This window comes from Sander vitreus, chromosome 7 (assembly GCF_031162955.1).
Source record: "Sander vitreus isolate 19-12246 chromosome 7, sanVit1, whole genome shotgun sequence".
Classification (NCBI taxonomy): Eukaryota; Metazoa; Chordata; class Actinopteri; order Perciformes; family Percidae; genus Sander; species Sander vitreus.
Genome location: NC_135861.1, coordinates 31,900,382 through 31,918,201, shown reverse-complemented (window position 1 = coordinate 31,918,201; position 17,820 = coordinate 31,900,382). Strand labels below are relative to the sequence as shown.

The 17,820-nt window shown below is 41.7% G+C and overlaps 1 protein-coding gene across 2 annotated transcripts in view; it reads left to right on the top strand.

The window, feature by feature from the left end:
* LOC144520390 (paired box protein Pax-7-like) overlaps positions 1–17,820 on the top strand; it is an 84,580-nt gene that overhangs the window by 32,730 nt on the left and 34,030 nt on the right. For both annotated transcript variants that reach the window (XM_078254075.1, XM_078254074.1), the window contains exons 6-7: positions 10,072–10,237; positions 12,209–12,408. In XM_078254075.1, the coding sequence (XP_078110201.1) occupies positions 10,072–10,237; positions 12,209–12,408 (366 nt within the window). The remainder of the gene's footprint in view (positions 1–10,071; positions 10,238–12,208; positions 12,409–17,820) is intronic.

Genomic DNA, 17,820 nt, shown 5'->3' with positions numbered 1-17,820 from the left:
CTCTGTTATATTAAAGCACGGCATTGAATTAAATGCTGTTGGAATATCTTCCTTAAAGGTGCTCTAAGCGATGTTGGGTGACGTTACTTCTTGTTGACGTTCAAAGTATTTTCAAACAAAACGGAGACTAGCTCGCTCCTCCCTCCTCCTCATCCCGTCCCCTCCCTTCTGTGCTTCCTGTCAGATTTCTTTGTCTTACTCAGTTTGGGCCACAGAACCATTTAGACAACATTTCTAGTATGCATCCGTGCTCCATGTATTTCTGCCCTAGTTTCAGTTTTCCAATGAAGAGCAGCATACAGTCTCTGTCCTGAACTTTGTCTCATGCAGAGACCACTGTCAGTCCCAAGCAGGGCTCTGTGTCTGTCAGACGGTCTGAATGAGATACTGCCATACAGCAGGGCAATAACATTATGCACAGCCGATATATAGGGCAGGTGGATTAAATAATGTGACTTTATTAGTCTTTATTAGTTATATTTTGAATGACAGAAAGTTTTAAACATGAGCAGACATCTTGCTAAAACACATCTGAGCTATTACAGTCCGGGGGTTTATAAATGAATTAATGTATCATTGACATGAACAGGTGCCACATTTAAAGAGGTTACTTTGACAAACAGTAGACAAAAAAGAGGAGGAACCATGTCTCCATGTGTGTTAACTCAGCAGAAAAATGTTAATGGGAAAACCTGATCTACAGGAGAATACATATTTAAGAAATTAAGAATTTAAGGAAATTAAGTGTTAAAAGCTTAACATTTTCTGGGGGAGGACCCAAGACCCCACCTAATATGTGTCCCATGACTGTTGAAAAGATGCCTATTCCTTTGGGTTGCCAGGCCAGCTGTCATCTCACCATGGATTTGAACTGACAACCTTTGGGCCACTTGTTCACTTCTCTAACCTCTGGGCAACCAACCGCCCCAGGTGACCACCCATTATTTCTACCAGCCCTCTCTAATATAGCAGGCTAAAATCGACCAAGTTTAACCCTTTCAACCCCCTGTTTACTGTTGCTTGGCGACACCGGCAGCTGCTCCAGGACTCTCTCTCTCAATGGCTATTGTAAAAGTACTGACACAAACATAATCGTAATCATCCACATTTTTACTCCTAAATATCAAATATGTTTGGAATTTTCAGGGCGAACATCGATACCGACCCAGGTCCTAGACCAGATTTCTTGCTGATTATCGGGGAAGGGTGAATTTGGCATCAAACCGTCCGAAGCTCCTGTAGTCTGAGCCTGGCTTAACCTCTATGAGGCAATATTTCAGCTCCAATGTAGCCAGCGGATATCCAGATAATGGATACGGAACTGAGAATGTTGGAGTTTAGAGAAGATGTCTCTATAAACAGATATCTGCATATGAATGCAGATACATAAAAAAAACCTGCTTCCAATACAAAAATCTTGTCCTGTTGCCTACAGATATTGCATTCTTTTCAAGCTGTTCTGTTAACCTCTATGATTGGATGTATTATTGCAAACGATGCCACATTACTTAACAGATCAAGTTCCATATTTACCCACTGAGTTCAACTATTACTCACACATACATACAGTATAATGCTAGAAACTGCCAGCTGTTCACATCCCAGCTAAGAACCCTGTCTTTCATGTCTGTTAGCTTTTGACAGCTCCCCAGTGTCCCAGTACTGTTGGAGAAAATACTGTAGAGCTGTAACAACAGCTGTTAGGTGTTCAGCAGTGGGGAGGGGGCCACATTCCTCACGCATGTCTCACTCCCTGACATCTTGGCTGGAATCTGTATTTCCCACCACTTTCAAGCCCACCACTCATTGTAAAATGCACAGCGCATCACTAAAGGGTCTGAGGCTGTCTCATGGGAGCTTTAATCCACAACTGCAATGTGGATCAATCAAGAACCAGGAAAAACCCAGAGTGATGGCAACAGTATGGCATGGAAACCAGCCCACACTCTGTTACTTAGTTCTTATACCTGCAGACCTCAAAATGATCTATGCAGGTCATCTTACATCCACTGACACGTTTCACAGTTTTTCAAGGAGCAGTTAATGTACAGTCTTTGCTTAAAGATTTGGACATCTATAGTTCCAGTAATGTTGCTAGATAACTGCCTGTGTCTGTAGCATTAAAGTCAGAAAGGACGCAGTAAACTCACTATCAACGCCCCCTAGAGTTTACCCGACAATTGTAACACTTTCGTATAGCAAACTTTGCTGAGAGTTCTCAGCTCCTACACACACACTAGGGCTGTTGGAACAAATTCCCAAAGTCAAATATAATTTGAATACTAAAAAGAATCAATACTAACTGAATGCTGCGATTCCTATTTGAATGTTTATTTTTTATAAATATGTTGGCTAAGGTTAGCGAATCTCCCTCTTTTCGTGTTGGCCTACCCACGTGTGAAAACAAAAAGATCATGTCATGTCAAGTCTGATGAACAATAAGTTAACGGTAGTGAGAAACACAAGGCATTGTGAGGTCTTAGAGCACAGAGCTGACGTTACGGTAGAGAAACTGAGTAACATTAGTAGAGAGAGGCTCATTAACGTGACACTCTGCAAGAAACAGGTGCTTATAAACCACTGACATAGTAGTGACAGCACCGTTTGGCTTAGTAATCATAGTCTTGCTTGTCCAGCCCTTCCTTCACAGCACTGCGCAGGAAGGTCTGTCGAGTCCAAATAGCATTCTGGATGGGAGAAATACGTGTTCTGGTTTATTTGCCTTTCTTTAAACCAATCACAATCGTCATGGGTGTTGCTAAGCTCTGGACGGAGCCACGGTGCCTCTGCTAAATAGCCTCGGGAAGGAACTTGTTGCGGTGGAACACGTTTAAAAGTTGTTTTAGTCGTGCAACAGAAAACTCTGAACAGTTTTTCCTTGCAGAGATCTGAGGAGCAGTTAACCATAGTCCTCATAAATCCACCGGAGATTTCCGGTGGCACCAGAGCAATCCCCGGAAGTGGAACATCGTGGATATAGACTACTCCGTTTATGACATGTCGTTTCGGCTGTGCTTGCTAACATGATGTCATTGTGCTAACTGAGCAGCGTTAGCTTTTACAGCAGAGCCGCTTCAATACACTTATTAGATAATGTTTCATTACAGAGTTCTCTGTCCGATTGTCTTTCACATAAACTGTATGTCTTAGCAATAGATTTGAAACCAAGTCTAAAGGAATTACTGGAATTGTTGGGTCTTTGTAAATTATAGAGTGTGGTCTAGACCTACTCTATCTGTAAAGTGTCTTGAGATAACTCTTGTTATGATTTGATCCTAAAAATAAAATTGAATTGAATTGAAATTGAATTAAAGTAACATTTGCTTTCTAGCTAAAGTTTTATCAGCCGGTTTATTACCGTTAACGTTAGCTTTGTTTGTGTTGCTTGAAATGATGGATGAAGTTGGATGTTGTGGTTCTCGCGTTTGGAATTTTGAGTTGCAATCCTTGCACACCGTTGTTCTTTTTTTACAACCAGCATCAACTACAAACTCTTTAAACCAAATGTTATTATCTATTTTGGGCATAATCCCTTCCATGATGGCTGCCTCCTACGTTTGCCTCTGCTGGTAGCCTAGCAACTTGGCACGGTGGCGCATATAGCACAAAGATGATCCAAAGATAAAATGTAACTTCTCAATACCTTAAAAAATGGTACAGCCTGGCTATTACATAAATAAAAAGTCAAGTCCTTTCAAGTCATCTGTCTCAAGTCAAAGTTAAGTCTCAAGTCTTGAATACCAAGTCAAAGTCAAGTTGAGTCATTTATCAATGTAAGTCAAGCAAGTCTCAAGTCCTCAAACTGGCGACTCGAGTCAGACCAAGGTTATAATCGTTAACGAAAACAAACAAAATAACGAAAACTAGGAGGGAAAAAACATTGTTGTTAACTGAAATAAAAATTAAAACGAGGCATTACAAAAAACGATAACTAACACTGTAATGTCTGCTTGCAAAACTAACTAAAATAAAATAACATTATCGAGTAAATGTCCTTAGGCATCATGGCGGTACCGAAAGTCGGAAGAAAGCGGCAGAGTCCTATTTGATTATGACTGTGTCAGATAAAAGCAAGTGCCTTGCAGGGGAAGGTGGTAAAATAAATTATGTGGACAATTAATTAAAGGGAAAAATCCCACGAATTTAAAAGCACATTTGAGAAGCGCGCACAAGGAGGCTAACCTAACTTACCATAACAAGGTAAAGGAGAACGCAAAGCCCCCTTCCCCCGAAACAGAAGCTAACCCCGGTACATGGCATGGATGTATGGGTGCAGGGCATGGATGTATGGGTACAGGGCCAGGCAGCATGACGGAGACAACCGGAGGACAGGGAACACTACAGGAGGGCTTTCCGATAGCTGCTGGTTACTAAAGAAGCATGGGTTAATATGTGTGTTGATACTGGGATGTCTACACAACTGTGTGAGTCAATTGACTTCAAAAAGCTCGCCACTTTATTCTAACCAAAGTTCAAAACACCTGTTCATGTATGTCTTCTTTAGTCTGTTGGCTATTAAGGGTTTTTTCTGGTACACGTCACTTGCACATTTTGCACTTACTGCAGCGTCTTGTGTAGACTGTCTGTGCTCATTCTCATATGTACATTTTATGTACCGGTAGTATTGTTGAATACATTGTGAATACATATTTCTAAAATTGTATGATGTTTTTGTTGAGTTATTATTACACAATACTTTTTCTGACCTTTTTGAATCTTGCCCCTTGACAAATAACCCATATTACAAAAAAAGACTAAAACTGTTTGTTATATAAACTAAACTAAAACTAAGCATTTTCAAAAAATAAAAATTAAAAGAAACTAGCAAACCTGTTTTAAAAACTAATTAAAACTAAACAGAATTTGAAAACAAAAAGTCAAAATGAAAAAAATAAATAAATAATGAAAAGTGCAAAACTATAATAACCCTGACCAAAGTCAGACTCGAGTCAAGTCGTGTGACTCTAGTCTCCCACCTCTGCTAAAAGGAAAGCGGAGCCTGAAATCCCAGCAGCAGCAGAGGGAGGAGAACAGGATGAAGGACTGATACTGACTCATGTCTGTGTTCTTCATTCCTTTTTAAACTGTAAGGAATATTATACTGTGATTTAGAGTGTCGTAAACGTTCCTGTTGCTGCTCTAGAAACAATATTTAGTTATTTTAAAATAGATTAGCCAGACAGTATATGCAAATCGCAGTTCAAATCCCTTCACTATAAGCCTTGTTTAACCAAGGTTATTTTGTGATTATTGTTATTTATGGCACACAGTGGCATCTCTCACAAAAATGTGAAGGACAACTAACATCGTTCCTACTTTATTACTGATTGTTTCATACAAAAGACACATCCAAATTATTATTCAATTTGAACAAAACAAAGAATAAATAAAATAAACGGCATACGAGTTATGATTTACAATGTTAATATAAAAAGAGCATGTGAAAATAAATTTCTGGGTGTGGTGTTGGACCAGGAAACCCCATATAAGCTATGTGCGAGCAAAGCTGGCCAGGAGCGTTGAAGTTCTGGGAAAAACAAGACACGTTCTGGATCCATATGTCTGTTCACTTGTATTACAGGCTCTGACTTACAGTGTGGAGGTATGGGGCAACACCTACAGCACATTACACTCATAAGCATAGTAAACCATATTGGAAATTGTGATCGCACTAACATTCTGTTTTCAACGCACAGGCTCGTTAGATTAGAGATCTGGTACAATTGAACACTTAAAAGGAAAGTTTGGCGAGTGAAAACTTCTTCCTACTCCTTTTTAGGAAATTACATTTTTATTTATGTTTTGTTATGCTGTTTATGAATATGTGTATATTGAGAATTTATTATACGTTTTACTCTTAATCAAATTGAATTGAAATAAATAAAATAAATCGAAAAAAAATCTAAAAGCATGTCAGATGGTGCAATGAATGCAGCTCTTTGATGTTAATTAAGAAAGAGAAGTGATGCAAGCAGAGACATAGACATGTCATCAACTTGCGTCATCCCTCTGCAACGCTCTCATGTTCGGAATGTAACAAACACTAGATTTGTATTTATAGTGTCAAATCATAACAGGAGTTATCTCAGGACACTTTACAGATAGAGTAGGTCTAGATCACACACTATCATTTACAGAGAGCCAACAAGTCCCCCCTCCAAGAGCAAGCATTTGTTGCGGGGATAAACCTCCTTTAAACAGGCAAAAACCTCAGACAGACCCAGACTCTAGGTCGGCGGCCATCTGCCGCTATAGGATGGGACACAGAGACACTGATACAGATATACAGAAATATGATTCATAATAATTATAGCGGTTGGTATGATGAACAACTGCTTTGTTTGCAGTACTGCTGCTGATATTCATACAGGAGTCGACAGTGACAGACCTGGTCCCAGGCAGATTCTGGTCAGGCTACTGGATGTTCAGGAGAAGGTGAACATTTTCCTCCTTTCCAAAGAAAAGAAGGAGCGGAAGTCATATTTACATGTATCCACACTTCAGAAAAAAGCCCTTTGACTCTGTGAAGCAGAGACTTTGTGCTCTTCAGCTGTCATGTCTCCTACCAACTCTCTGTTGTAGGATCCTTTACTGAGCCACTCTCCACAGTCATGTCTTTGGACTATTGAGTTGATCAGTCAGACTCTACTTCTTCCTCTTCTCTTGCAGTAGTACCTGAGGGCGTCAACACCGGTTCTAATTATTTCGGTCTCCTCTACAGAAATAAGAGTCCAAATGATCTTCTACACTTGAAAGGCATGTTTCCAATTGCTCCAAATGAAAAAAGGAGGATTCCTGGAGAAAATGGGCAGGTGGAAAGCTGGAGGCAATACATAGATTTCTGCTCTGTGTGTGTGTGTGTGTGTGTGTGTGTGTGTGTGTGTGTGTGTGTGTGTGTGTGTGTGTGTGTGTGTGTGTGTGCGTGTACGCGTGCATGCATGCGTGTTTTAACTCATACGAGTGGTATATGGATACAGTTACCTGTATGTGGGTCAGTGTGTGGAGACAAATCCAGGCTCTGTGAGTGTGTTTTCTGCAAAGTGTCAGGCTGCTACCTGCCCTGAAAGTCTCGCTTTTTGTTGGCTTTAATTAAGAACTTGGAAATTAGTGCCCTGCTGAGTTGAAAAAGAAGACAGTTTAGCTTTTGGCAATACACTCCCTTGGTCATTTCACAATCTGCCTGATTTAGCTCAGTGTACTGTGTGTGTGTGTGTGTGTGTGTGTGTGTGTGTGTGTGTGTGTGTGTGTGTGTGTGTGTGTGTGTGTGTGTTCTTGTTTAACTACATTCGTGGGGAACCGGGAATGCAGTATACTTGTGGGGTCCGGACAGCTTTGTGGGGCCAAAATGCTGGACCCCACAACGTTAAAGGGCTGTTTGAGGGTTAAGACTTGGTTTTAGGATTAGGGTTGGAATTAGGTTAGGGTTAGGGTAAGGGTTAAGGTTAGGCAAAAAAATATATTTGGGTATTTAAATCGAACCCAATTAATTAATAAGCCTACACAAGTCACCCTTTCATGGCAGTCTACCTGACTGGATACTTGTCACACACACTAATAGATTTTCTCAAGCCGGTGTTTTGTCACACTGCTTCAATGATAACTCAGTTATTTTCTGTGTATGTAAGATAAAAAAAATACCCAAAATCATCACCAAAATTAAACAAAATTAAACAATATAAGAAATGAATCCAAACTTATTCATTAATGATCTTATTTCCAGTGATGGGAATAACGACGTTGCACGAGGTTGAGTAAAATGTCATGGTGAGCCAATCAGAGGTTGGGCGGGGGTTCGAAATCACGCATAGTCAGACACACAATGAACAACACAAGCGAGTCAGTCAATGAGAGAGAGACAGGTATGGCGTTATGAAATCAAGGAGAGGGTTAACTTTTCCTGCTACAGATTTTCCACCTTGGTCAGAAAGAACAGGGGAGACACTTTTGTTTCTCTTACTATATGACTCTAGAGTCGGTACTCGCTCCAAAGCTAATCGCCGTCACTCTCTCACTTCTCCCTTGCTCTATCACCTACTCCCCACACACAAACACACACACACACACACACACACACACACACGCCGGCTCGACGCACACAGCAGCGCACAAGTATTAACATCAGGCCACTTACGTTATTTGCACTACAAAGAGTGTATATATTTGTTATTTATTTTTGGTATAGTGCTTAACAAGCATAATTTAATTTTGCCCAGTTGTGGCCTGTTGAGGTGTTGTGTTATTTGTATCGATCCACTATATAAACATAATATCTACATACATGGTATTTGATTGGAGGCTAGTCTCACTTTGTCCCACAGCAACATTAAAATAGTTTAGATTTGTGTACATTGTTTCTGTTAATAATGTATTGTATTAACTATCCATTTCATTATAATATTTAGATTTATCATAAATAATTGAACATGCACATGTATTTTAAGTTCCGTTAAAGAGGGGTGAAGGTGGGGTCACATTTGAGCAATTAAAAATGTACTTGAAAGTAATGCAATAGTTACTTTATGAAGTAACTAGTTACTTTCATAATTTGTAACTGAGTAACTAATTTAGTTACTTTTTGGAAGAAGTAACTAGTAACTGCCCAACAGTCTGCTCATTTCTATGGGATAGCTACCAATTAAATCCTAATGTTTAAGATGCTTGGGTTTTTCTGTACACGGAGTGATAGACAACAAACTCCCAAGAAAATATCAGAAGTCAGGGGAAGACATCTACCCTGGATTAGTTGAGAACAAGCGACAACTTCTGGGTCTGAAACGTGAAGCCAATGCAGTATTACCTTAAAGCTGCATTCTATCTAATTTCCAGCAGGGGGACACTCCACTGGCTCTAAAAAGAAGTTGAAGAAATTTCGTCCATGTCTTTTCCTAACGTTTCCTTGGCCTAGATGGAAAACACCATGAGGTTAAGGAAAGATGTGAAGGGGAATTCATAAGGACTTGCTTTTTGTGCCGTCTGTGACATAAAACAGTGACTTAGGCTGGGTTCACATCACCAAAAGGAGATACGGCGATTCTCCGCAGGGTTGTGCGCAGGTGTGGAAGTGTCACTGAAACAGCCCATTTGTGTGACGTCCTGTTGTGTTCTTTAACTCCCCAATGTAGCACAAGTAGACTTCATATTTCACAGTTACTGTTTTCTGTCAGGCCGTTTCTAGATCCGGACGTTTTCGAGCGCACTTGAAGGCAGCTTCATTACCCGGAGAAAGAGAGAAAGTAAAGAGATGAGGAAACAGTCAGCTGTTCCACAAACTCCTGGGCAGTTCAGTGCTTGTTAGGCAGCAATAGAGGCAGTGATGTTTCCTGTTTCCTGTACGGGACTCTCACACCACCTCAAAACACAACGAAAAGTCTGATCTCTGTTTCATGACTGGCCACCGCAGCATGACACAGGGTTGTGTTTCTCCAAAAGGTGCAATACAAGGTGTTGTTCGGCTTCCCCATGCGGCCTCCACCACCACAGCTTAAACGCACTACCCCAATTCAAAATAAATACGAAGACCTGTGTTTTCGATATGAATGCAGCATTACAATCAAAGGGCGCAGGAAGACCTGTGGCACACAATGCCATTAACTTACCCTGTAATGCTAATGAAGTGTTTGGGCTGAGATGAGCAGAGACCAGCATAAGTATAAATACTTAGATACCGCCTACGGTTGTGTGAGATGCGTCTGTGCCGCCGCCATTTTGGGACAGACATCTGAACTGATTGACCATGAAGTGTTTTTTTTATTTCAGTAATTTGTGATATATCAGTAAGAAGCTGAAAATTATGTTTGTCATAGGTTTGTTATTAAAGTGGCAGCTCCGCGGCTGAACTGCAGTTCCTCGAGTGGCTGCTTGAGCAAAGTCATTCCCCGTAGACCACCATGTTAAAAAATCCAAACTTTGTAGGAGAAATAAACAGTTTACAGCCTAGTACAAAAAACGTTTTTGGTCAGACAAGTTCATTTGTAATTTATTAAAATGAAACAGGAAAGCTCACTCTGACTCTGAGATACAGTTGAATGACTAATGAAACTGATCCATTTGGGTTTTTGCTCTTTGTTTCAGGTTTGGTTCAGCAATCGAAGGGCCAGGTGGCGAAAACAAGCAGGAGCTAATCAGCTAGCAGCTTTCAACCACCTGTTGCCGGGCGGATTTCCTCCCACAGGAATGCCAACACTTCCTACATACCAGCTGCCAGAGTCCAGCTACCCAACCAACACTCTGTCCCAAGGTAGAGAAGATAACACATTTACACTTATGAAATAAATATAAAGATGGGTGACAAATGACAGTAAACAACAGCATGCAGTGTGTCAGTAAGGTGCTGTCTCACCACAGGCCTTCAACAGCTTCTCCAGGTGTGTGGACCTCTACTGGAGGGATGAACAACATTTTTCCAAAACATATTCCCTCATTTGGTGTTTTGATAATGATAGTGGTGGAGAGCGCTGTCTAACATGTGGCTTCACAAACTAACATGGATGTGGTTTAAAAAAAAATAATAATAAAAAAAGTATTATCAATATATCATAGACATTAGGACTGAGCGACAGTATACCGTGCAACAGTAGAAATGTGTCCACCGATTTGGCAATACTCTTCCCACCATGAAAGCTATTCTCTCTTGATGTTGTGATTCTTGCATGATCCCATGATTTTCAGCTTGATCTCATGAATCCACTGCCTAACGTAACTTGGTCAGACATAGCAGAGGGAAGTTGTAAATACAGAGCAGGACGAGGCATCCTAGCCTTTAAAAAAACTATTAAAAATATTGTTGTCATTTTTATTGAAGCTGGAATTACATGATTACTAGACATTTGCACACTGTAGTTTATTGCAATACATTTACTGAGATACAACATTACATATACCGTGATAGAAGATTTTGCCATAACACCCCCCCACCCAGTTATGTACTTTTATCCACATTATTTACAAGATAAAAAGTAAACAAAGAAAACAGATGCAGTGCAGTCAAAATAATTGTTGTTTCACAACAATGACCTGGGTCGGACCAGGGTTATCTGACCTGTGTTCAATCCTTCTTTTGTCAATTCAAACCAAGCCAGTCAACACGGGTTGGCCCTGGTCATAACAATTCAGATACGAGCTGGGTCACAATCATAGAATGTGAAAATTATAGGCATAGCATCAGTGACGTCATCAATTGGTTTGTGGACTTCCGTCGCCATCTCGACGTGACGGTTTTTGACGAGAGGGTGGAGCTAGGGAAGGATGACGTGGCCAACCCACGTTGTTTTGCTTGTAAAAAGGGAAAGTTGACAATTTTCAACCCTTCTGAAGCAAGTCATCCGGCAGAGATTTATCAGCCTGTAAACACTGACCTGGGTACTGGTACCGTTCATCTGCATGTACAGCAGTACAGAAAAAAGGCAGACTTTCTCTTAACTTACCAGCTAACGCTAGCTGTAGCTAGCTAGCTTAGTTGGCAGAACGCTGAACAAGACATGAAACTAGCAATTGAATATAATTACTCAGTAAACATTTTCATAATGAGTTTATCATTTCAATTGCTAGTTTCAAGTCTTCTTCAATACAGCATGATGTTCATTTTGTAAATGAAGGTCCTATTTATTTTAAATAGAGGATAAAGCAGGATATGCTTTAGGACCTGTCAGTCAGGACAGAGGCTTAGCAATGCTAACCATGCTAACACCGTGGACATTAAAATAGAATGTGTTTTTACTTCATCAAAGTTGATTGAAACACTTGTAAAATGTCTTTTTAGCGTTCTGCAGCTCTGTGTACTGCCACACATGCTGACAAATGTCTCCAGTACCCGGAGGTCCGTGTTTACCCCACAGTAAATCTCCACTGAATGACTCGCTTCAGAAGGGTTGAAAAACTGCAACTTTCCCTCTTTTAGCCTTTAGCTTAGTGCAGCACCATAAAAGAAATAAACAACACTGGCTTAGCCACATCATCCTCACTAGCTTCGCCATTTTGTTTAAATATGATCATTTCTGGCTCCAAAAAAACAAGATGGTGACGGCCAAAACTCCTGGCTTCAAAACTGCAGTCTACAAACAATTTGTGAGGTCACAGATTATTTTTACAGCATGGTTTAGTCCTGTTTAGCACATGCTTGAGCAATTGAAGAAATAGATGTGTTATTGCACACAAGGAAGGTACAGGAAGGGAGGTGCTCAGCTTTGTGCTGTTGTGTTTTGCCCTTCAGACGGTGGTGGCACAGTTCACCGTCCCCAGCCGTTACCTCCATCCACCATGCACCAGAGCGGTCTGTCCAGCACTGACAGCAGCTCTGCCTACGGTCTGGCCTCCAACCGCCACGGCTTCTCCAGTTACCCTGACTCCTTTATGAGCTCTGCAGCACCTACCAACCACGTCAACCCTGTCAGCAACGGACTTTCCCCACAGGTAAGACCTGCTGGACTACTGTAACATTTAGGCATGAGGATATCATAACATAACTAAACATCAACCGGACCAGTGTTGGGCTGTTTTCCTGGCTCAAAAGGAGGCAGAGGTGGTACCATCCTGATCATGTGCATGCATACTTAGCCTTTAACTGGCTCAAGCAAACACTTTCTACAAAGTTTTTTTTTTAAAGATTATTTTTGGGTATTTTTTATATGATTAGATTGTGCAGATCTCTGAACTGTTTCAGCTGCCCTCATGATTCTCTGAATAAGCTGACAATATTACACTAATGGGTTGTAACGTTAATTAAGGGAACCTTTTTAAGAAATTGGATGTGCTTGGATGCAAGAGACAAGACGAAAGAAGAAAACAATATTTATCTGTTTCAACACTCATGGAATATCAGAACCCTGCCTGCCACATTCCTGCTGTAGGGAACCCAGACTCGGTTGAAACCTGTATATCGCTGGAGTGTGTTTGGTCAATGTGCAAAATTGTGGCCAAAAGATAGTCAGCAATGTAAATGCATGTATACAAAATGTTCAACTGCAATTTGCTGTAGTGGTCCCAGTACATATTTGTTCTTAAAGGGTATTGAAGTAGCATATTACAGGCAGCGTTGGGAGTAATGCATTATAAGGTAACCCGTTACTGTAATTCCACTACTTTCAGCAGTAACTAGAAACGTAACTACTTAACTTTTCAATTTAAATAACGCAATAACAATTACTGAAATTGAAATGGGCTCGTTGCTCGTTACTTTTGTCTTAGTCATAGCAGGCACATACAGCCTATTCCCTGGACTTTTTATGATCTAATGTTAGTCAGTAGCGGCGTCTCTTAGCCCCTTGCTGCTCAACCGCTCTGATTCCAGGTAAGGACGAGCGCTACCGACAACACATACAGAGAGAGAGAGTCTACTGTCTAGTCAAGACAGTACAAGTGCAGCTTACAGGTAGGAACACTAGTCGTTGCTGCCTCTAATGGTTGGAAGAATTAATAACTCCAATCACTACAACAGAAAGAGGGGTATGTGCTGATTTATCGTTGTGGTGCTGCATCGTCACGGTATATCTTCTACGTGTCTGTCAAAGCACATTTAGGTGTTTGGTGTTGTATGCCCCCAACGGAGCAAGTGAGTCCTTCTGCAGCCTGCAGGACCCTTCAAGTTACGCCCTCAGCTTCAAGTTATGCCCCATTCAATGTGTGATTGGCTACTCGTTGCCATGACACATCATTTTAGCTAAATTAGGTAACTATCTTAACTTGATAATTCCACCATGCTTTCCTGAAACACTGGTAACGGAAAATGAGCCAAACAAAGTTTCCACTCATCTAGCAATAATAATGTGCATTCCTACGCTGTAACAAGAGTGTGTATAAAACATGGAGTTGTTCAGTTTTACTCATTAGCGTCTGGATAGTTAGCTTAGCTAGCTTGCTAAATCCACCTTGTTTTAATGCTGCACTGTCTGGTGACAGAAAATAAACACAACAGCGGCAGCGCTTGGTCTAAAGTGGGTCCCACTCTCTTTGTACTGATTTTGTGTGTTCTCTTCTTCCATCAACACATCCGGCTGTAGTCACAGAGACGCTGACACGCTGGTGTGTTGAAGTGTGTTTCCCCGTCAAATAGTGTTTCCCTCCTGTTAAAGTGATAGTATCCCTACGTTGTTAAGGGTAGGACATAAGGTTTGGCTCAGGTTCAGGTAGGGGAAACAAATCTCAATGGGGAAACAGTCACAACTCTGGCAGCACGGCGGTATCTGCGGCGTTTTGTTCTGACCGCATCTCTAGCCTTAACACAGTCCAGTCCTTCTCAACATGTCCGCAGCTATGCTAACTAAGTTAGCCTCCACTCAGCGTTATGCCTACCATATGTACAAGTTTCTACTTGCGGAATGAATGCTCCGTGACACGTTCATACAACTCGAGAGGCTTCTCGTTTATTTGTCTCCTGACATTTGAACAGTATGGGCCGTAGCATACAGCATTACATCCTAGGACATTTTTCCAACTGCCTTAAGCAATGTGTATCACGCCCCCTTGTGGCAGCCTCATCACTATCCGAGTAACCTTACGCCGTTAACTAGATCCGGCATTTTGTTAATGACATCTCCCCCCTTTTGATTTGTAGGATTATTAACAGTTTGGAGCCAATAGAGTGCAACATCCCTTCTTATGAAAATGATACAGTTTAGATATAACTCTTGAGGCACCTTCTACAAGTCGTATTAGTTTCTGTAAATGATACACCATATACACCACATATGCTTTTGTAAAAAGTATCAACAAGTGTTTTAAACAATGAACGTCAACATGTCCATTTTAAATGTTAACAATAAACATGTCTCTTTTCCTTTAGTTTCTCCACATTTCACATTTATGCATACATTCTTCCACATTTCTTCCCTTTTTTTCTCTCTTGACCAATACTTAATAAGATGGGGTAACCTGAGGATATGAGGTAGACTGCTCATGCACCTCCATAACTGCTGGAGATTATTCTGCTCCAATAGGCAAGCTATGTGTTAGTCTTTCAGTCTCTCTAAAATCTCATGTCAAGTTTAAACCCTTTACGCAAGTTTTCGAGTCAGTGTGGACTTGCGGTGCAGCATATAATCAGTTTTTTTTTAGTTTTCATTTCTCTTTTAAAGTGTCGTTAATGGCCACAAGTGAACAATTTATTTCTGCCATTGACCGACATATTTCAGCTTGTTTTTCCAGCCCCTCTGCTGTCAGGAGACAGGGACGGGGATGGTGGTCCAGCATGGGGGTCGGAGGACACGCGCTCTCCCTCACAGCTCACGGTTGCCTGGCTCTGACTCATGAAAAAACTTCATGAAATAAAAGACTACTGTGTGTTTATTTAAATATAGGTACAATATGTAGGCCTAAGACATTGCAATATAAGCCTGTAAATTACTATTAGCACTATAGCATACATATGTCAAGGATGTATTTAAATTAAATAAACTTCAGCTGGAGTCCGATTTACTACGGCAACACTGTTGACTGCATTAGTGATCTCTTTCCATACAGCATTCTTTCTACAGCCTTAAATACCAGTTTTCAGGCTGCCAAATAGTACACACGTTAGTGCAAATGAACCTGAGATATCAGGGTTTCAATCTCCACCTCTGAAAAGTGCCGCTTCTCAGCCGGATTATGTCTCGCCATGTCGTAAATTGTAGGAGCGAGGCCTCAAAACGTAGAGAATATATTGGGGCGTGAAATTTAAATTACGAGCGTTTCCAGCTGCTGCATTTATCAATGTACGACCATCCTTACGCTCTGATTGGTGTGATACGAACGTTTCATGAATCACACGTGAAGCCTGTCGTAAGATGATTTCTGCGCTCATATCTGCGCTGGTTTCTACGTTAGGTTGATAAATGAGGGCCACTCTGTCTAACAGGTGAAGGTGGAGGTGAGGACCGGGAAGGTGGCTGGCTCTTGTGTTGGTAGGAAAGCTGGGCGTGAGTGTCGCCTGTTCCTCCGCAGTGTCCCGTGGTCAGTTTGGATCAGGTAAGACCTTAGAGTTGGGTGTGGCATTTGGACTGTCCCTGTTGTTGTCCAACCTGACTCACTGTCAAGTTTGACTGCCACCCTGTCCCCTGGATTGAGAGGTGGAAGTGGTCTGACGCCGTGGAGTTTGTTGTAGGCACGCCTGTAGCTTCCTTTGGCCTTGGCATCAGCTTAACGCACTTTTGTGAGGTCAGGCCATTTTGGAGACAGTATGGTGTTGACTGTGGGCACTGTTGTTTTGATCTGTCAGCCCATCATGAGCTGGGTAGGACTGCAACCCGTGGCATGCAGCGGAGTAGCTCTGTAGCTCATGAGAACCAGGAACGGGTCAGCCTGCCGGAGAATCCTTTTCGCCATTTGAACCACCCTCTCAGTTGGACTGAGGATAGTGGGGGCTGGAGGTAATGTGTTTAAAGTCATAAGTCACAGAAAAGTGAGTGTCCTTACTTGAAAACTGTCCTCCGTTGTCTGTGTGTAGCGTGACCCCCCCACCTGGCAAATATGTTTTTAAGCCGTGGTCTCACTCGTCATGTCAGTTAGATGGGCTATTTCGAGATAGCGAGAGAAATAATCAATAATCAACGACAAGTCTGCTTGGCGAACTCACAGATGTCCGCTCCAATCTTTTGCCAGTGCCTTTGTGGTAGTGGTGTCATTATCAGAGGTTCCTTCCTCTGTGTTGGTCTGACCGCCATACATTCTGGGCATGTTGTTACCAGGTCCTGGATCTCGCTCTCCAGCCCAGGCCACCACACGCTCATGTGCGCCCTCTCACGACATTTAGTGATGCCCTGGTGCCCATCGTGCAGAGGGTGCAGTATGTCTCTTCTCATGCTGTGCGTGATGACGATGTGTTCGCCATAAAGCACAGCAGGATCTGCCAAAAGCCGCTTTCAGCATCGAGCAGGGAGAACTTGACTGCTTTGGTTTGAGGTCAACACAGATTCTCACATCTTCAGTCTTTCTTGGGACAGGAACCATAGGAGCGCACCACTCCATCGGCTCTGTGATTTCCTCGGTGACGCTGCATTTCACCATCCTCTCCAGTTCAGCCTTGACTTTAGGAACCAGAGGGGCAGACACTCTCCTTGCCGTGTTAACTGCATACGGATTTGCATCATCTCTTAAACATATTTTTACTGGCTTTATTTTAAAAGTCCCAAATCCTTACCAAACGTGCTTTGGCTCTCCTGGACTTCATCTACTCTTTTTACCAGTCCCATTGCCACCGCCACATTTCAACCCAACAGGTTGCTGCCGTTGGCCATTTCAATCACATGGACCTTACACTTGTAGAACTGGCCTTTGTACTTTGTTAAGGCGACAAATTGTCCCAAACAGTTCAGTTTACCTCCAAGGCTGTCAAAGTCTCTGTCGTTCTTTGCTAGCTGGGGCAGGTGTCTGAGCTGGTGATATGTTTCTTTTGATATCACAGTGGTATCTGCACCAGTGTCGATCTTGAAGGAGAGAAGTGTCTCGCAAACTTTCAGTTTCACTGTCCAAGGTGTAGTGTTGTTGTCTGAGATGTAGGTGTACGTTTTGACTTCACCTAGAAAGTGTCCATCGGACAGCTGGCAACCTGTTCCACTATAGTCAGTTCATTTACTGAGAGAGTAAAGATGGAAAAGCTCCTAAAGCTTAGTTCCATATAAATGCACGGATAATTTGTTGTTTTGTCGTTAGTGAAAAACAATATTGACCTTGTAGTTGAAAAAGGAGCCTCATATAAGAATGACATTTCCTCCTATGGAGTCCGTTCATTCACATTCGGAGATCGACACTTTTTGACTGAGAAGATGGCGGATAGCGTAAACAACAACCTCTAAAGTGAGTCGTTCAAAACCTTTCTTTTTAGTAAACTCTGTGTACACAATGTCCTCA